This window comes from Scyliorhinus canicula, chromosome 1 (assembly GCF_902713615.1).
Source record: "Scyliorhinus canicula chromosome 1, sScyCan1.1, whole genome shotgun sequence".
NCBI lineage: Eukaryota > Metazoa > Chordata > Chondrichthyes > Carcharhiniformes > Scyliorhinidae > Scyliorhinus > Scyliorhinus canicula.
This window is the reverse complement of record NC_052146.1, coordinates 177,201,331-177,222,526: the sequence shown is the minus strand read 5'-3', so window position 1 is coordinate 177,222,526 and position 21,196 is coordinate 177,201,331. Positions and strand designations below refer to the sequence as shown.

Below are 21,196 nucleotides of genomic sequence, written 5' to 3'. Positions count from 1 at the left end.
CAATCAGCCTGTGAAAAGGTCCCTCCAGGGCAGCATAATGAATGGAGAACATTGTCCATTTGTCTCCATTCATGATACATTGCAGGAGTTTTACCTGTTCTTAAGTCACAAGGACTGACAAAACAGTTGCACCATCTGGGCAAACAGTCCAGTTATAACAGAAGAATAAAGTGCACTTCAACAGGCAGTGACTGCACCACAAATAGCAGATGCTCCGAGGTTAGTTTCAAAACGCTCAAATCTCAGAATAAGACGCTTTGATTAAAACAAAAATACATTTTATAGAAGTACTAGAACGTATTTCACAGCGAGTGCAGTAATTTACATTGGAACATAGCACCAATTTTGTGAGAAAAACCAGTAACACCAAAGAGATGGGTAAGAAGTGAATCATTTTTGGTGGCAATGGTTGAGACAAAATTCTCGGAATAAGGCCCAGGATATCATAGCATGAATCAGAACAAGCACCCATGGCTTTCATTCAACATTTCATCTTTGACAATGAAGTACTCCCTCAGAACCGCAGTGAAGTATTGGCTGAGACATATCCTCGAGAAGCTAATAGGTCATGAAACCACAATATTTAACCGTGCAACACACATGGTCTAGCTCACGTATCAATCTATGCGAAAATAAAAAAAATTCCAAGAACTTGCTTGCAGTCACAGTCACAATAAACCTCCAAACAATCTGCTGCACATTTCATGACTGCAAAAACCAACAAAGACGAAAAAAGTCCTGCGTCATACTAGTGTCCTAACCAAATAATAATAATCTTTATTAGTGTCACAAGTAGGTTTACATTAATACTGCAGTGAAGTTACTGCAAAAATCCCCAAGTCACCACATTCCGGCACCTGTTCGGGTACAGAGGGAGAATTCAGAATGTCCAATTCACCAAGCAAGCACGTCTTTCTGGACTGGTGGGAGGAAACCGGAGCCCCCAGAGGAAACCCATGCTGACACGGGGAGAAAGCTACATTGCGCCTAAATGTGCTGTCACAGAATTATGAGTTGACATATTATTGGTCTGAATTTTGCATAGAGACTACTAGTGATACTGACAGTACTCAGCATTATTAGGGAATGAATAAACAGCAACTTCCGCACACACATGCAGAGCTAAACTACAATTTGTACAACAACCCCGCTTATAAATTCCTTCTCAAGATCTTCCCTCACTGTCTAACAGTTTCCTGACGCACGACCTTCCGAGATCTATACTCTTCCAATTCTGCCCAATTTTCCTTGCTTCACCACTGTCATTCATGCTTTCAGCTGTCAATGTCAAGCTCTGGAATTCGACCCTAAACCTCTGGGCCTCTCAATATTCCCAGAACGGGCCTTGGGATGTTTTACTATGTCAAAGGTACTATATAAATGCAAGCTGTTGTCAAGGACAAGATATCGGAGCTTTGAATAAAAAATTATTACAGCAGCAAAACTCCTGGGCCACGCCATTTTGTACATGGGGGAAACCTTCAAGGAATCTATTTATACTGTGAACAATGGCAGTCTGCCTGTAGCTGACATAAGGTAGGGGGCTGCAACTTCCTCGGAGTGGCAATCAGTATTGATTGCATTGCCACTACGTTACCCACTTGTAGCAAATTACTTCTGTGCCTGACTCAGGCCAGGCGAGATTCAGGCAGCACAGGACGCCCACATGGACCCAGCAGTGAAGTCCAAAAGAGTCGGAATGAAGGAGGCCAGGCCCCTTTTTCACAGCACTAGCTGCCGTAAAGCAGGCAAGTTTAAATTTCTCATCAGGGGTTCTCAAGGGGGGTTGGTGAGTGAGGAATACCTTTGAAATGAAAAATGAAATGAAAATCACTTATTGTCACAAGTAGGCTTCAAATGAAGTTACTGTGAAAAGCCCCTAGTCGCCACATTCCGGCGCCTGTTCGGGGAGGCTGTTGCGGGAATTGAACCGTGCTGCTGGCCTACCTTGGTCTGCTTTCAAAGCCAGCTATTTAGCCTAGTGCTAAACAGCCCCTTTTGGCGAGTCCCCTGAGAATTGGTTTGATTATTTTAGTTACTCACAATTTCCAAGAGGTTTTTTTTTACATTTTCAGAGTATATTAGCCTAAGCTGTCAGAAACATCAGATGCTAGCAATTTAAATCATATTTTCCGATGGTTTGCAGCACAGCACAATTGGCCTGGGGAATTTAGCAAATTGACGTGCAAATGCTTCCCTTGGAAGTTCTGAGAGGGGTTCTCCAATGCAACTTTGGGGCAACCCCAAATTCGATGCTCAGGAGCCTTGGGGTTAATTCCCACTGTTTATTTGTATTTTTATTTCTTTGGATTTTCAACTTCAAAGCCTAAAATTGAGGTAAACCAAAATAATTTATTCAGCACCATTTTATACTTTACTATGCAATAGAGTTATCTGTTGAACAGTATTCCATTGATAATAAGCTTTCAGACTATACTCCACTCAAATGCAAATTTATAGGCCAATCCTACAGATGTTTCAGGTCATTGAAAACTACTTTTGATCTAAAACTTATTTTTAAATTATCCAGTATATAAATAGCTGTTTAGTAGAACTGAACTTGGGAGTACTGCTGTCACAGCTTTTCATCTTGCACTCAAGATAGATATGCAAAAATACTAATTGTAAAGGGAAAAAGAATTTATACTGCATAAAAGAGTGATTTGTGAGCAAGTGGACTCCGATTGGTAGAGGCATTGAAATGAAGAATGCACCAGGGGACAGTTAACTGGTAAGCTTTTGTTTAAAATTCAAGTCAGGAAGGTTGACACTGGTCGGTCAAGCCATTGCAATGAGGAATGGCTGTCCACTAAGCTTGCGTTAGTTGAAAAAAAATCACAATGTGTGGACATGTTCGGTCAGAAAAGGACAGGGTCTTGTGTATTTGTAGCTTTTAGCAACACTATGAGCCTGACTAAATCTGAAATTGGTTGTCAGAGAAACTCTTAGTACAATGAGAATTGTTTAGCAAGTGCCAGCAGCAGAGTCACATCTAATGCTGGACACTGTTTTGCTGCACCGTAAGCATGGGTTGAATGGGTACGGTCAGTACTTTGTCTGTTGAGAACAGCTGAAGAGACTTATTGTTGATGAGACCAACCAGTTGTTAGGAGGTATGGCACACATACCTGCCATCATGCTGGCACTGAAATACATGTACCACATTACTCGTGTGTGTGATAAACAATGTTTTTTTGGCTGGTCAGCAACATCCTGTTAGTGGTGAATACCATGTTGCTGCTGCTACATGAAAGCAGCATGAAATGGGGAGATTTGCTGTTGCTCAAATTCCTTTAGATACCTTACCCTTCGAGAGTAATCAGAGGTAGACTGGGCACTTATCAGGCTGAGTGTTCTCGGGATATATAGCAATAATCTGATCAGGATAGCCACTATCCTACAGGGTGGCTTTGACATGCCTATTTCAGCATCAAGTGTGCACAGTGAGAAAATGGCTCTGATCCTATTTACAAGGTTGCTGATAGGACCAATCTTACAGTACGTGAACTATAGGAATCCGAACATATATATTGACCAGTGACCGTAGGTTTGCCACTGGCAGATACAACTAGCATGTTCAGGAAAGGGGGCTCATTTGTCTGCTCCATTTCAAATGCCGATCAACGTTTGGAAGGAAATTCTGAGATGCAGTTGCTGATTCAAATACAGCATCCGTATCATCTACACATCGGAATATGGGGTCAGGGGGCATGACATCAAAAACTCGTTTCTCATGGAAATTGACAAAGATGTTGGTGAGAGCTGGGCCTAGAGTGGATCCCATGGCAATACCATCTCTTGGGCATGCATGTTGTCATTAAAACTGAACTCAACTGCACAAGTTGCCAAGTTTGTAAGTTCAATTAAAGACTCAAACAAAGGCAACACATCTAGAACACCAGAGAGATAAGGGCCAAATATCGCTGGCTTCCTCGAGTTGGTCATTGGTGAATAAACTAGCAATGTCGAACAAGCATATGGACACAGCATTGCTCTTGATACGCATGTCATGCATAGTCTTCGCCAAGGTGAAGGATCCTTCCGCGTGTACGTGGAAACATTTAGATTGCTCAGAAGGGGTTGCAACTCCCCAACCATTTGGCCAATTCATTTTGTGCAGAACCAGTCGCATAGGAGGTAAAGAGACATCACTTGTGTGTCTGTCTTGGGCAGCCCACACATATGCAGGTGTAATGAGTTATGGGGACAAACCCCATCATATATACGATCCAACATCTTGGATGGCAACCTGGTTACTCTTACACAAGTCCAACATAAGTTTTGTAATTTGCTTTTAAGCAGGTTGACTGATCATGGTTAGTTACAGGTCCAAAGGAAACCAATTTTAACTTTTCATTAAGAATGGCTTGCATTTTGTTGATGTAGTCACACTTGTTGTTAATAACTAATTCCTGCCCCTTTGTTGGGTTTAGAAACATGTACGTCTCGGTTGGCCTAGAGGCCTCACAACACTACCAGACATGTGGTATTGCATGTGGAAATCAACCAAGACATTCCATATTCTGCAACGTGCATGTGCTAGATCAGCCAAACACATGGCAGCACCCCTACCAATCAACACTCTTCTCAAGCAGCATACATTCTTGTTCCCTTTCAAGACCCAAAACTTTTTTAGCGGTATGTTTCTTTTCCACAATAGCCAGTACATGCCATTTGTTTCCCCTGGATCTCATGGCAACAAATTCAGCCTTACCATCCAAAACTAGGAATACGTCTCAAATTACAAAACTGGTATGAGGACTATTTAGAAAAAATAGGAGTACACGAGAAACTCAACCGTGGGACATTTAGAGGCTCTCAAATGAAGACAAAACTTTGGGGAGCTGTACAACATCCAAAATAAAAACAAAACGCTGGCACGACTCAGCAAGCCAAGCACCATCTGTAGTGATGAAAATGACGAACGTTTCAGTATATTGAAACCTGGAGAAGCCTTGGTGAGTTGCTGCAGTGCATCTCGGATGCGGTACACACTGCTTTTACCATTCACTGGTGACCAAAGGAGTGAACATTTAAGGTTGTGAATTGAATGGGATGCCAATCGAGCAAGAAGCTTTGTCCTGGATGGTGTTGGGCTTCTCGATTGTTGAAGCTGCACTCGTCCACATAAGTGGACTATATTTCATCACACTCCTGACTTGTGCCTTGTAGATGGTGGACATGCTTTGGGGAATCAGGGGCAAGATACCTGCCTCAGAATTCCCAACTTCAAACCTGCTCTTGTAGCCACGTGTTATGTGGCTGATCCAGTTAACTTTCTCCTTAATCGTAACCCCCAGGATGTTAATGGTGGGGCTTGCAATGGAAATGCCATTCTTCTCAGAAGGCTACAATGTTAAAAACTCTTGAACTTGGCCATTGCCTAACACATGTGGCACAAATATCACATGCCACATAGAACATACAGTGCAGAAGGAGGCCATTTGGCCAGCGAGTCTGCACCAACCCACTTAAGCCCTCACTTCCACCCTATCCCTGTAACCCCTCCTAACCTTTCTGGGCACTAAGGGCAATTTATCATGGCCAATCCACCTAACCTGCACGTCTTGGGAGGAAACCCACACAGACACAGGGAGAACATGCAGACTTCGCACAGACAGTGACCCAGCAGGGAATCGAACCTGGGACCTTGGCGCTGTGAAGCCACAGTGCTACCATGCTGACCAATCACAAATCTGAATGTTGCCAGGTTTTGCCACATTTCGAGATGGACTGCTTCATAATCAAGGATGCTTTTAATTCAGTCTATTGTGAATCAAACACGAGATCTACAACAGAAATAGAGATGCAATTCCCATTGTGCACAATGAAAAACACGTGCAGAACTGCAGAGAATAAAGAGAAAAGTCAGATTTAACCCAACCTAAAGAGTGGTTTAGTCAATAAGAAGGCACAGAGAATAACATGGAAAATAAACAATTGGTATGTTGATGGTGCCTCAATGTCCCACAGCAGTTTGCAGCCACTGAAGTATTCTGGCACTGTAGTTATATGGCAGCTAAGTTGCCTGCAGCAAGATCTGGCAAACAGCAAAGTGAGGACGACCAGCGTCATCTGGCTCAGTGATTTTTGGTTGAGAAATAAATGTTGTGCAGGGCACCGTGAAGTGGCTGTCTGACCTCCTTCAAAAACAGGGCTAACTGCTCCTGGGTGGGGGTACAGGCAGCCAGAAACAGCACCTCAGGCGGTGCAGCATTCCCCCACGGTTACATTGTCTGAAGGTTGGCACTTTGTGACTGACCCAAAGGTGAGACCAACCATGTTTCCAACCACCGAGCCAGGGCAGACACTTCAAACACCCGCAGACTGCGGGGGTTGGCTGTTTGATGTTTCCAAGCTGATGGGAAGGATCTTCCCCATGACCTGGCTTCCCCCGCCCCTGTGCCGGGAGCAGCTCCTCGTTTGGGGCCGAGCTCCACGCAGGCACTTGGCAGTGGGCCCGGAGAGCGGCGGGTTGCGAGCAGAGCAGCCCGGGGCTCCGGGGAGGGAGGGTGAGCAGCCCAGGATGGGGGAAGGGGGTGACAGCGCCGCACTCACCCGCACAGCTCCGGGTACTGGTCAGGCTCGGCCGCCTGCGCTCCGCTCCACACACACCAAAGGACGAGGAGCAGCCACCTCGCCGTTCCCAGAGAGCCCGAGCGCAGCGTCCGGGCCCACATGTTTGCTCGTTACCGAAGAAACAAGCGAGCAGCGCCTTCCTTCCTCCCTCCGGCTGAACCAAATCAACACAGACCGGGGCCTCCTTCTGCAGCAGACACCCTCCCCCGTCACATGACTGATCTGAGGGCCGGCCTCCCACCCGCGTCACATGACTGAGATCCGGCCTCACGCCCCGCCCCCGTCACATGACTGATCTGAGGGCCGACCTCACACCCGCGTCACATGACTGAGATCCGGCCTCACGCCTCGCCCCGTCACATGACTGATCTGAGGGCCGGCCTCACACCCGCGTCACATGACTGAGATCCGGCCCCACGCCCCGCCCCCCCCGTCACGTGACTGATCTGAGGGCCGGCCTGACCCGCGTCACATGACTGAGATCCGGCCTCGCCCCGCCCCCCCCCCGTGACTGATCTGGGGGCCGGCCTCACTTACTCCCCCCTCCCCGTCACCTGGGCCGGACTTACCCTCCTTCCCCCCCGTTGATTTGGTTCAGCCGGAGGAAGGCGCCGCTCGCTTGTCTCTTCAGCAACGAGCAAACATATGGCACCCGGCCGCTGTGTTCGGGCTCTCTGGGAGCGGCGAGTTGGCTGCTCCTTGTCCTTTGGTGTGTGGAGCGCAGGCGGCTGAGCCTGTCAGGTACCCGGATGATCCATCCGGAATGCGCGCGTGTCCGCTGAGGGAGGCGGCTCGAGCTCCGGGTCCGCTGGGCAGGAGGTAACATTTGTGAGGGTAGTCAGGCATGACCCATCTGGTAGTAACCGAGCTGACCCAAATAATAATAATATAATAATCTTTATTGTTACAAGTAGACTTACATTAGCACTGCAATGAAGTTACTGTGAAAGCCCCTAGTCACCATACTCAGGTGCCTGTTTGGGTACACTGAGGGAGAATTCAGAATATCCATGTCTTTTGGGACTTGTGGATGGAAACTGCGGAGCCCCCGGAGCAAACCCCCACAGATTTATATGTGTTGGTGTATTCAAATGTGTAGATGCATGGGGTTGACAAAAGCTGAAACAGGAGCCACACTTCCTTCATTGTAGGCCAGAAGCTAGGTACATTCACAGTGGCAGATTTATTGTTAGTGGAGGCCCCTGTTTAGCTTCATTTTTGGGTATCCTGCTGTGATCGGAAGCCAAGAAAATTCAGAAATTAATCAGTGATTCTTCACTTGGTAAAAACATGTCTATGAATAATTGCCTTGTTGAAATCCAAATGTCTTTCTGTCTGAATGATGGTAAATATTGTGTCACAAGGTGAAGAAACATGGAGTTACACAGTGCAGAAGAGGACCTTCAGCCCATAGAGTCTGCACCAACAAAACTATACTAAATCTACATTAATCCCACTTTCCAGCACTGGCCCAAAGCTTTGAATGTTATGGCATTTCAAGTGCTGATCCATTTAATTTTTTTTTTAGAAAATATTTTTTAAGGCATTTATAATTGTAACACTTTTAAAATAGAACCTACAGTGCAGAAGGAGGCCATTTGGCCCATCGAGTCTGCACTGACCCACTTAATCCCTCACTTTCACCCTACCCCCATAACCCAATACCCCTCCTAACCTTTTTGGTCACTAAGGATAATTTATCATGGCCAATCCACCTAACCTGCACATCTTTGGACTGTGGGAGGAAACTGGAGCATTGGGAGGAAACCCACACAGACACGTGGAGAATGTGCAGACTCTGCACAGACAGTGACCCATCAGGGAAACAAACCTGGGACCCTGTTGCTGTTAAGCCACAGTGCTAGCCACTTGTGCTACTATGCTGCCCCTTTTTATACATTCTTCAAAAGATCCAGCAAACAAAAAAAAAACACCTTCCATCTCCCTCCCCCCCCCCCCCCCCCAGCATAGACCCTAACTACTCATCTCACGGTTATTGTTTCATTGGTTTTCCTACCCTTATTCGTCACTTCCATGCATTCCCTTCCCCCCACCTTGCTGACGAACTAATGTTCCTTGAAGTCGATGAAGGGCTGCCACCTCTGAGCGAACACCTGTAACAAACCCCTTAAGGGAAATTTGATTTTCTCCCCGCCATGTCACTTACTCATACCCCTGAGGAGCATAGATCGGGGCCTCTGAATCTCTCCCCCCCCCCCCCCCCCCCCCCCCCAAATCCCAGCAGAATCTGTCTCCTGGCCACCAGGGAAGCAAAGGCCAAAACAACGGCCTCTTTCCCGCCACCCCCCCCCCCCCCCCCCCCCCCCCCAATACCCCTGGGCTCCCGGATCTTCAGACACTCTGAATATTGTCACCTCAGGACTCGGAGTCACCCTCCCTTGTAGGCCCTCAGATATGACGCCTGCAAATCCCTGCCAAAGAGCCCCTCAACCTCAGGCACACCCAGAACATATGTATATGACTCGCAGGACTCCCCCAATACTGCCCACACCTATCCTCCACCTCTTCAAAAAACCTGATCATCCGGGCCACCTTAAATTTTATCAGGCTGAGCCTGGCACACAACGAAGGTGCATTGACTCTCCTCAGGGCCTCCTCCCATAACCCAACTCCCCCACCCCCAACTCTTCCTCCCACTTCCTCTTCACCTCCCGTATTGAAACCCCTTCCCACTCCATCAGTTCTTTATATATTTCCGAGACCCTACCTTACCTTCCCCCTCCCCAACCCCTGTTTTTGACTTCACCTTATCCTGTAGCCCCCCCAGTGGGAGGCACTTACTTTTTAAAGGTTGTGGGGTTTTGCAGTTCTGCGACCCCCCCCCCCCCCAGGCAGTGCATTTCAGATTCCCACCACCCTCTGGGTGAAAAAATTATTGCTCAAATCTCCTTTAAAACTCTTGCCCCTTACCTTAAAATTATAACCCCTCGTTATTGACCCTTCAACTAAGGGAATAGCTGCTTTCTACCCACCCTCTCTCTATCCCTCATAATCTTGTACACCTCAGTCGGGTCCCCCCTTCAGTCTTCTCTGCTCCAAAGAAAACAATCCGAGCCTATCCAGCCTCTACAGAGCTCAAATGCTTGGTGAATGTCTTGGTGAATCTCCTGTGTCCCCCTCCCATGCAATCACATTCTACTAGAGTGAAGCAACCACAACTGCACACAGTACTCCAGCTGTGGCCTAACCAAAGTTTTGTACAGATCCAATATAACCTCCTTGCTCTTGTAATCTATGCCACGACTGATAAAGGGAAGTGTCCCGCATGCCTCCTTAACTCCCCTACTAATCTGTCCTGCTGCCTTCAGGGATCTGTGGACAGGCACCCCAAAGATCCCTCTGTTCCTCTGAGCTTCCTAGTGCCCCTGCCATTCATTGAGTACTCCCTTGTTTTGTTACTCCTTCCAAACTACACCACCGTGCACTTTTCAGGGTTAAATTACATCTGCCATTGATTTGCCCGCTCGTCCAACCCATCTATATCTTCCTGCAACTTAAGACCTTCTTCCTTACTATTTACCACTCTGCCAATCTTCGTGTCATCCTCAAACTTACTTATCATTCACCCCACATTCTCATCTATATTGTTTATGTATGTCACGAACAATAAGTGGCCTACCACCGATCCCTGTGGTATTCCATTGGACATTTGCCTCAAGTCACACAAACAATCTTCTAACACCACCTTGGGGGCTGGTTTAGCACAGGACTAAATAGCTGGCTTTTAAAGCAGGCCAGCAGTGCGGTCCAATTCCAGTACCAGCCTCTTCGAACAGGTGCCGGAATGTGGCGACTAGGGGCTTTTCACAGTAACTTCATTTGAAGCCTACTTGTGACGATAAGTGATTTTCATTTCATTTCTGTCTCCTACCACTAAACCAGTTTTGGATCCACCGTGGCAAGTTACCCTGGATCCCATGTGCTTTTACCTTCTTTATCAGTCTCCCATGTGGGACCTTGTCAAAGGCTTTGTTGAAATCCATCTAAACTACAACAACTTGCCTTTACTGTAATTAACCAACACAATTCAATGTATGCCTTTTCTTTGGTTTGTTTCCTGAATGTGAAGTCATCAAACCTACTCAATATGATACCCTCCAATCTGCTCTGTGATTCCTCCACTCACTTTTATAAAATCCTTCTGATTTACTTTCTCAATAATCCAGATTTACGCTAAGTAATCTCTATAAACACAATACACTCCCCTCATTCATTCATGTGGCAAACCTCTTAGTTTAATTTAGATTGTTTGGTTTCAATTGGGTTAAAAAATAGTTCCTTTATTGAAGTGCTGTTAATGCATTATATTTTTACACAGAGTTCATCTCCCTTCTCTTCGTTGGTTTCGGACAAAGCTCGGCACAACATCGAGGGCCGAAGGGCCTGTTCTGTGCTGTACTGTTCTATGTTCTGGAACTGGAAATATGAGATGGATACTTGTCTTTATCTTGTCAACCGCTCCCTAGCCGCCTCCTATTGCTGACCCTTTATCCAGCCCACTGCTCCTCCACCTCTCCTCCCCCAAACAGTATTAACCTAATCCTATTTCCAGTAAATATTAAAAGGTTTGCTCTGGCTATTGGGAGTGTCCTTTCCCAATGCAAGCTACCCTTGCCTATAAATGTGGTCTGCTTTCCATTGTTCAATCCATTTTTTAAGTATTCCCTGGGCCTTTCATTCTACTTCCTTCAATACTTTTTTACCTCCTTCAAAATCTTTTATTTAAATTTCATTGCATTGTGAAATTTTACCTGAGGCTGGTGTATTTGAACAACCTTCACAGTGTGCCTGGTTAGCATCCCTGGTAGCGAAGAGGCACACGGCAGCTGGAATCTCACTGAAGCTGACGGTCAAGTCCTTGGTTCACTGAGATTCCTGTTCATATTCCAGACACTCCCGATATTTATACCGAAGGCCTCTTTTTGAAAATTAGATACGATTATTTTGGACTTTGTATGGGCAGGGAAGGTGCCAAGGGTTAAGAGGACCCTGTTACAGAGGCAGCAGGGAGGGTTGGTGTTGCTGAACCGGCTACATTACTATTGGGCAGCACATGTGGAGAAGGTAAGGCGATGGTGGGCAGGAGATGGGGTAGAATGGGTTAGGATGGAGTTGGAATCCTGTAGGGGGTCCAGCTTGAGGGCTATGGTGATGGAGACGTTGTCAATGGCACCAAGCAGATACTCGGAGAGCCTTGTGGTGCAGTCCACAGTGAAGATCTGGAACCAGCTAAGAAGGCACTTTAGGATAGAAGGGATGTCAGTGTTAGCGCCGTTGTGTGAAAACCATGTTTTTGAGGCGGGGGAAGGGGTGTGGGATAGATGGCATGTATAGGAAGTGGAGAGAAGCGGGGCTGGTTAAAATGAAGGACCTGTACCTGGAAGAAGGGATTGCCAGTATAGATGAATTGAAGGAGAGGGTAGAGCTCCCGAGAGGAAGTGAGTTCAGGTAGCTGCAGGTAAGGGACTTCGCGCGGAAGGTTTGGAAAGAGTTCCCCAGGTTGCCGAGGTACACCCTGCTGGAGCAACATTTGCTTTCGGATGTGGAAAGGAAGGGCAGGATCGGAGACATATACAGGTGGCTAGAGAACAGCGAGGTGAGCAGGTGAAGATTGAGAATTGGGAAAGGGAGCTGGGAGGGGATATAAACTGGGGAGTATGGAGTGAGGCGTTACGAAGGGTAAATGCGACCTCCTTTTCTGCAAGGATGAGCCTGATACAGTTCAAGGTCGTACACAAGGTACATATGACGTGGGCAAGAATGAATGGGTTCTTTCAGGGGGTGGCAGACAAGTGTTAGAACCAGTGAATCACACGCACGTGTTCTGAGGCTGCAAAACGTTGGAGAGATTCTGGGTGGGAGTGTTTGCGGCACGAGCAAGGATAGTAGGGGAGGCAGTTGAGCCGGACCTTTTAGTGGCGATATTTGGGATATCGGAGAAGCCGGAGCTGATTTAGGGGAGGAAGGTCGATGTGGCCTTGGTCTCTCTGATTGCCCGGTGACAAATTGTATTGGAGTGACAGTCAGCAACACCATCGGGGGTAGCGGCCTGGCTGGGGGGCTTGTATGACTTTTTTCAGCTGGAAAAGATCAAATACTAGTTAATGGGTTCAGCCGGGGGTTTTGAGGCAAGGTGAGGGATGTTCATGATCGTGTTTGAAGAGTTACTCGTCACAGGAGGGGGAAGGAAGGCGGATGGAAACGGAGGTGGGGGGTAAAATTTGTACAAACTATATAGTTGCGTGTTGGGAAGTTTGTTCCCCGAACTGTGTGTATTTTGTAACTTTTTATATACGTTTGGAACAAAGAAGCTTCATCTGCCCTTGGAGGAGATGCCAGTGTTGAGATTGACCTGCTTTGTCATGTTGTACAGGTAGACTGGATAATTTTCCTCCCTTAATCTAGAGAGTGGGAATACTCAGATTGCACTCCTGAATCATTGCAAAGATCAGGGTGGCACAGTATCACAATAGTTAGTACTGTTGCTTCACAGCGCCAGAGACCCGAGTTCGATTACCGACTTAAGTCACTGTCTATGCGGAGCCTGCACATTTTCCCCGTGTCTGCGTGAATTTCCTCCGGGTGCTCCGGTTTCCTCCCACAGGTCCCGAAAGACGTGTTGTTAGGTGAATTGGACATTCTGAATTCTCCCTCTGTGTACCCAAACAGGCACTGGAGTGTGACGACTGGGGATTTTCACAGTAACTTCATTGCAGTATTAATGTTAGCCTACTTGTGACACTAATAAAGATGATTATTATTGCATACCTGTGGTGACTAGGGGATTTTCATAGTAACTTCATTTCAGTATTAATGGAAACCTACTTGTCCACTAATAAAGATTATTATTATTATTGCCTACCTGGTGTCAAGGACAAGCAGCGTTCCTCTGCTTATCCAAATTATTTTAGAAAGGAGATGATGTTATGAAAATACAACTGCAGTTTTACTTTCCGAGCTGACAATGGTGGAGCTGCAATTTGGGAATTACACACCTTCTTCACTAGTGAGTGAAGAATGGTGAACTTACACTGCAAGTCAATGGTACACATCCTTTAGTAAAGGGCTCATTAAATTATAACTTTAAAAGCAACATGACTCTCTTGCAAAGGTCTTGGGGAATCATTTCCACTTTGGGCACAGTCTGGGAACTGGGCACAAAATGCACTTGAAGTTCTGCTGCTTTTCCTTAGTTGAAGTTATTGTTCATGTTTGCACCCACATTGTTTGCAAACCGCTGAATGGATTGGGAGTGATCAACAAGTGACTAAGAACAAAGCCAGTCATACCCCAAGTAGCCAGAGCGGTGTCATGCAAAAGCCAGTCTGAAAACATATCCTTCAGAATAAGAAAGAAGAGTAAAGGGTAGGAGGACCCTGCATTCTGTCTGGAAAATAATGCCAAGTTGCTTGATGTATCAGGGGTTGGTTAATTTCATAGATCATAGTGGTTCATGATTCCAATCTGAACAGTGTGCAGGTTGATTTTAAACAATGAATTAATCTGATTGACTTAATTTCAATTAACTGAGATGTAAATCATGGTAAAGTTTCAAGATCAGTGATGAGTGTTCTCAATTTGAGCAGTGTGCAAATTGATTTAAGGGATTAATTGATCAGGTCTGATTGATTTAAATTCATCTTAATTTAATGATATGTTTAATTTAATACGTTTTAGGAGTAGCAATGAAGTCTTGGCAATGGGAAAGTTGATTTAATGGGGCAGCATACTGAACTGATTGGGGTACTCTGGGAAGTACGCCAGAATATTCCCAGACCTGTTCAAGTACCTAAAGCAATTTCTCAAGTCCCCAGTATCTCTGCCCATGACCTGCCTGGTGGAGAGAAGGACCTGATTAAATTGCACCTCTGCCTCGGTCTGTGGTGATCAAAATGTAGTCATCAGCCATGGAAAGAAGGGTCGACCTTATCCTGATGAATTAACATTCAGGCCAACCACCTTCTCCAAATATATGGCCAAATGGACTTGCACATTACCTGAACATTAAGAGGGTGAAATCCTTTCCTGGTTCAGTAGGTCTATGGGCCCCCACTAGTAACTTTCAATAGTGCCATCAAATCTCTCCAAGCAATTTTGAAAAATCAGCTATTCACCAAGACACCAGTGACCTCTCAGCCATTGCTCTGCAAGTCTTGGATCAAGCTTTTATAAAGTTAATCACCTAACGGAAGAAGGTACCTGTCCTATTCCTGGTGCTAATCTTCACTGCTTCATTGACCTGGAATGAGCCATTCATGTAAAAGTATACGGCTGTTTCTGATCTTCACCTCCGCAACAATGGTTTTGCTGGCTGACAATTGAGGGCCTTCCTCAGTAAACCAGCCCCCCCTGAGTGGCTGGTTTAGCACAGTGAGCTAAACAGCTGGCTTGTAATGCAGAACAATGCCAGCAGCGTGGGTTCAATTTCCGTACCGGCCTCCCCGAACAGGTGCCAGAATGTGGCGACTAGGGGCTTTTCACAGTAACTTAATTGAAGCCTTCTTGTGACAATAAGCAATTATTATTATTAAGTTGCAGAGTTGACTGATTGCTGCTTTGATGGAGGATAGGTGATGAATGGCCGTATGGAGACACAAATTCAAATCCCACCAAGGCAGCTGGGGAATTTAAATTCAGTTAATAAAATAAATCTAGAATAAAAGACTGTGAGTCATTGTAACCATAAAACTACCGAATTGTCACAAAAACCTGTCTGTTTCATTAATGCCTTTCAAGGAAGGAAATCTATTCTTACCAGGTCTGGCCTATATGTAACTCTAGACACACAGCAATGTGGTGGTCTTTTCACTGCCTGCTGAATGGCCTAGCAAGTCACTCAGTTGTAACAAGCTACTTGAACAATTCTGATAAGAATAAAGCCAGATAGACCACTTGGCATCAATCTAGGCATCGGTTTTAACAGTCCAGCCAATTCTGCAAAGCCTCCCTCGCTAATATCTGGGTACTTGTGCCAAAATTGTCAGAACTATCCCACAGCAGCCAACTTGACATAGTCCTAATCACCGAATGAAACCGCACAATAATGTCCCAGGCTCCTCCATCTCCACCCTTAGGTATGTCCTGTCCCACAAATATGACTGGCACACCAAAGGTGGTGGCACAATGGTACATAGTAGGAAAGGGACGGAACTGGGTGTTTTCAACATTGACTCTGGATCCCATGAAGTCTTGTGACATCAGGCCAAACATGGACATTATCATCTACCACCCTCCCTCAGTTGGCAAACTAGAACTCCTCCATGTTGAGCAACACTTGGAAGAAGGATGCAGAATGTACTCTGGGTGGGGAAATTCCATCACCAAGAGTGGCTCAGTAGCATCACTACTTACCAAACTGTCAATCTTGAAGGACACATGAGCCAGGCTGGCCCATACCTGTTGTTGATGCATCTGCCCATGGTAGTAATAATAATCTTTATCGTCACAAGTAGGCTTACATTAACACTGCAATTAAGTTACTGCGATTATTTGCAGGAGTGATGAGCACACAGTCAAGTACGACTTGCATTTAAGTATTACCTTTCACAATCCCTGGATATTCCTCAGCAATTTTCAGTGAATGAAGTATTTTTTGAAGAGTAGTCACTGTTATAGGACACGCAGCAGCCAATTTGTGAAAAACAAGGTCTCACAAACAACAATGAATTAATGACGGGATACAATAAATCACTTCTTCCATCATTCTCAGCTGAGTGATGCTCAAGATCTCCAGAACAGAGCAACCGCAAGCATAGACAGGGAAGTGTTACAGTAAGTGTTTACACCACCTGGGGACTCCTATCACTTACAAATTAATGTCAAATTTAGGAAGGAGCAAATTATACCAGAGGAGCAAATATTTTTCAACTCTTCAATTCAGCAGCAGCGAGGCAGCGCAATGGTCAGTACTGCTGCCTCATGGTGCTGAAGACTCAGGTTCAATCCCGGCCCCGGGTTACTGTCTCTGGAGTTTGCACATTCTCACCTTGCCTGCGTGGGTCTCGCCCCCACAGACGAAAAATGTGCACGGTAGGTGGATTGACCATGTCAAATTGCCCCTTAATTGGGAAAAAAAAACGAATTGGGCACTTTAAATTAAAAAACAATATTCAGCAGCAGCGATCTGGGGGGAACCTTTACAAATGTGAGTGAGTTTATGATCGGTAGCCCACTGAAACGAAACAATAAAGTGAGGTTAACTTTGGGTTGGTGTTAAACCTGATCCACCATTCCAAAGATCACCACGGATAGGAAATACCAGCAGTACTGACAATAAGGCGGTGCTGAACTCACAGCTTAACGATGCACGGTCCGGGGTCCCAGGTTTGATTCCGGCTTGGTCACTATGTGGAGTCTACACATTCTCCCTGTGTTTCGTCCAGGTGCTCCAGTTTTCTCCCACAAGTCCCAAAAGACGTGCCTGTACCTGAACAGACGCTGGAATGTGGCGACGAGGGGATTTTCACTGTAACTTCATTGCAGTGTTAATGTAAGCCTACTTGTGACAATAAAGATTATTTTTTTTTTAGAAATACCTGTACTGAACAGTACATCCCTGTCTAAAAAAAATGACCAGTCACCCATAGTTCATCTGTATAATCAACAAACATCATGTAAATAGAATGAGTGCCTCCCCTTGAGTACTAATTTCAGTAATTTATACTGGTATCAAAGCTAAATTCAAATCATTGTCTCTGTTACACTGGATTGGTCCATGTGGATCTGAACGGCACATTTGTTTTCATGTACATAGTTCTTCAAACTGTACGTCCAATCAGAGCAAGTGTGATCCCAGGGTCGCCCCCAGGTCTGTCAGAAATGAACAAAGTGAAACAAACGGTACCCAGATTGTAGGGGGGAAGCTGGGGTGCTCCCTGTTCCAGTCACTGAAGCTGACATCCCTCACAATCTGAGTTAGTGAGGGACAGGGTTGGATACTTGACAATGGAACTGACTCATGTATCACAAGATGGAGTGCAGCAGTAGCTGGAGTACTGAGTCACCATTCTGATTCTTAGCTGTTTTCAGGGCAGTCACATGATTGTGACTCACGATCCAGCAATTAGGTAACAACCTTAAATTGTTTGCCAATCTCAGAGCAATTTGGCCTCAGGACCTATCATCTGACCATAGCCGTCACTGTCTTTGATTCTTAAACTGATTCAGATCCTGTCACATGATGTGAGAGAATGCAGCTCTTGTCCAAATTCTACTGCCAAATCTTCTGATAACTCAAAGCCTAACACAGTGGTGGGTGACTGAATTGGAATGATGGCTGCAATTAAATGGCTGCTTAAGCGAGAGCATGACGAGGCCATTAAATCATGGGAGAGGCCAAAAACGAGTGCCGGGCGCCGATCTGTTTGTGATCCAACCGGCCCAATCCCATTGGCAAAATCAGGATGTGGCGAGAAACCAATAATCACCACTTAAACCCAATCTCCATACAATAACAGGAACGACCCCTATCTAACAGGCCCCCTGAGCTAATGGCCTACCCAGCAAATGGTCACGTGGGCGACGATTAGTACTCCGTTTTAAAAATGTGCAGTCAGCAGGAGGCCTGCTGCGACAACCCAGGGAAGTGAGTCGCCATCTTCGCTCACAGAGCCCAGAGGCACTGGGCCTGCTACTCCGGTGCTTGGAGAGGGGTGGAGGAGCAACGAGGGAGGCTAGCCTCAGTCGGGGTGGGCTGCCATCCGGGAACGGGGTTTGCAGAGCACGTGGAGGTGGCAGTCCTTGGCCTGGGTTAGGCTTGGGAGAGAGGGAGGGAGGAGATGCATGTCGCAGCACCCGCTGATCCATCAAGTCAACTCCTGGACCATGTGGTCCTGTTCCAGGGTCAGCCCCTGCCCGACCGACTACCCATAACTCCCATTGATCGCAGAGGCCTCTGGCCGCACAGCTGAAGATTATTGCCAATTGGGAATTGGCAGTCATCGTAAAGTGAGCACCACACATCCTAAGTGCATCCTCATGTAGCATGTGGGAGTTATTGTCCAGTATCCCAATCAGACCGTGATACTTGGACACTGTGCCTGAACACTGTGGGAGGCAATACCTGAGATGCAGCAGCCAACATCTGAACACCCAGGTGTTGGGCCCCGGCATTGGGAACATCTCTGCGACCAGAGAGTAGACACCGGGGAGGAGACCAACACCCAGTGCAGGTAACGTTATGTACTGGTGTCTTATGAATGGAAGATATCCTAGATCTTGAAGAACCTAGTGGTTCTGCTGGAATGCCAGGCAGCCAGATTTCGGAGGAGGCAACAACAGCAGCATCAACAGAGGCTCATGGCAGCGGCCCATGTGCAAGGCTCGGTCCCACACCCTGAGGACCTGGCTGCCCATCAGACCAGGGAGGGACGCAGAGTGGGAGGCTGGCAACGGCCCAGGATGTACAGGCATCACTGGTCTTTCAAACAGATGATGGACAACGTGTGCCACAGGAGGCTCTGCCTCAACAAGGGGATGGTGCGGCACCTGTGCCGTGTCCTTGCGGACTTGGCACCAGCTGGAGGAGGAGGATACCCACTCCTGGCAGCCGTCAAGGTCATCGCAGCTCTGAACTTCTACATCATGGTGCCATTACAGAGACCTGGTTGAGGGAAGGACAGGATTGGCAGCTAAACATTCCAGGATTTAGATGTTTCAGGTGGGATAGAGGGGGATGTAAAAGGGGTGGAGGAGTTGCGCTACTTGTTAGGAAGAATATCACAACTGGGACTTCCTGTGGCGGCGATGTCCGAGTGAGTCGCACATTTGGCGGGCTCTCACTCCGGCGGGCGTTTAGGGGCTGATTCCCCGCGATAGCGGGACCACGGACCTGAAGGAAGGCGGCAGCGAAAGTGCTGAGGAGCGGGCTGCGGCACATGGAACAGCGGGAGTCCAGGAAGCAGAAGGAAAGAGAGAAAAAAGGACAGAGGCAAGGACCTGAAGAAACTTACCTGGAACCTAAGATGGCGGACACACGGACCCCGGACTCAGCAATCCAGCAGGCGCTGGATAACATGCTCCAGGTAATGAAGTCCAGTTTTGAAGCGCTGAAGCGGGACAGCTTGGACCCAATCCAGAAAGCGGTGGATCAGCTGAACCAGAGGCTGGATGCGCAAGACGTTAAAGGCAAGGAGCTGGGAGAGGCGGTGGAGGAGCAGGCGGATGTGCAAATGGTTGCGGCGCTAGAAGTTGACGGGCTGAAGGAGCGGCAGAGAAGACTGCTGGACAGAGTGGAGGAGCTGGAGAATAGAGCCCGCAGGAACAACCTGAGGATGGTCGGCCTCCCGGAGGTGGCTGAGGGAGCTGATGCCGCAGCGTTTGTAGCAGACCTATTGATGCAGCTGATGGGGGCCGAAGCCTTTCCGCGACCGCCGGAGTTGGAGGGGGCATACAGAGTGCAGGCGAGGCAGGGGCGGCCGGGCGGACCCCCCCCCCCCCCCCCCCCCCCCCGCCCGATGGTGATTAGGTTCCACAGGTTCGTGGACAAGGAGCGGGTGCTGCGGTGGGCAAAGAGCGCCAGGAGCAGCACGTGGAACAACTGTCCTCCGCATTTACCAGGACCGAAGCCAGGACGTGGCTCGGCGGCAAGCAGCCTTTAAGAATGTCAAGGAGGTGCTGTTCAAGAAGCACGTGAAGTTTGGTCTGCTGTTCCCGGCTCGTCTATGGGTCACGCACCAGGGTCAACACCACTACTTCTCCGAGCCTGAAGAAGCGATGGACTTTGCGAGGATCAGGGTCTGGTCCCAAAAAGAGGCCCCACAGACGCGAATTAGGGCCCGAGGATTACCGTGGGAAGGTACGCCGAATGGGCCTGGACTGCTGTTCAACGGTTTGCTGGGTCAAAGGTGCCAAGCGGAACATTTGGGACTCTTCCCTTTGTTCATGGACATTGGTTTGGGTTTTTTTTTATTGTTTGTTTTCTCTCTTATGTTTTTGTTTTTTCATCGTTTTTCTGTTTTTTCCTTTTTGGGCGGATTTGTACTTTTTGTGCAGCTCGCGGAGGACACTGGAGCCGGCACGGTAACGAAGGGGGGCCAAGGACGTGGGTTGGGGGGGTGTTTCTTGGGGGGTTTTTTGTTTTTGTTTTGTTGATGTCCATGCCTTCCTGTGCCAGTAAGTTTGCTCCAGTGGGTTGGAGAGGGGGATGGGGCGCCGGGGAGTGGGGAGGAGGACGGGGAAACAATGGGAATGAGACAGGAAGGCGCCGGAGTGTTGAGTCACCGGGCTAGCAGATTGGCTAGTCAAGGGAGTCAGGTGGGGGGGAAGATCACAGCCAGTGGATGGCAGGGGTGAGGGTATCGGGGGATGTTGTTAGGGGGAGGGGGGGGGGGGGGGGTTGTTCTGCTGACGTGGGAGGGACTTGAAATAGGCACTGGAAAGGAGGTCGAGGGTGGAGGCAGCCAAAGGGCGGGCCAGGAATGGCGCGACGCACGGGTCAGGGGCCGGCCCGAGAAAGGCTATGGCTGACCAGCGTGGTGGGGGGTGGGGGGGGGGGGGGGGGGGGTGGGTTGTACCCCCCGACCAGGCTGATCACCTGGAACGTCAGGGGGCTGAATGGGCCGGTTAAGAGGGCGCGGGTGTTCGCGCACTTGCGGGC

The 21,196-nt window shown here is 47.6% G+C and overlaps 1 protein-coding gene across 2 annotated transcripts in view; it reads right to left on the bottom strand.

The window, feature by feature from the left end:
* Positions 1-6,794, bottom strand: part of igf2r (insulin-like growth factor 2 receptor) — a 214,653-nt gene extending 207,859 nt beyond the window's left edge. For both annotated transcript variants that reach the window (XM_038803333.1, XM_038803343.1), the window contains exon 1: positions 6,559-6,794. In XM_038803333.1, the coding sequence (XP_038659261.1) occupies positions 6,559-6,680 (122 nt within the window). In that variant the 5' untranslated portion in view covers positions 6,681-6,794. The remainder of the gene's footprint in view (positions 1-6,558) is intronic.
* Positions 6,795-21,196: the final 14,402 nt, after the last annotated feature.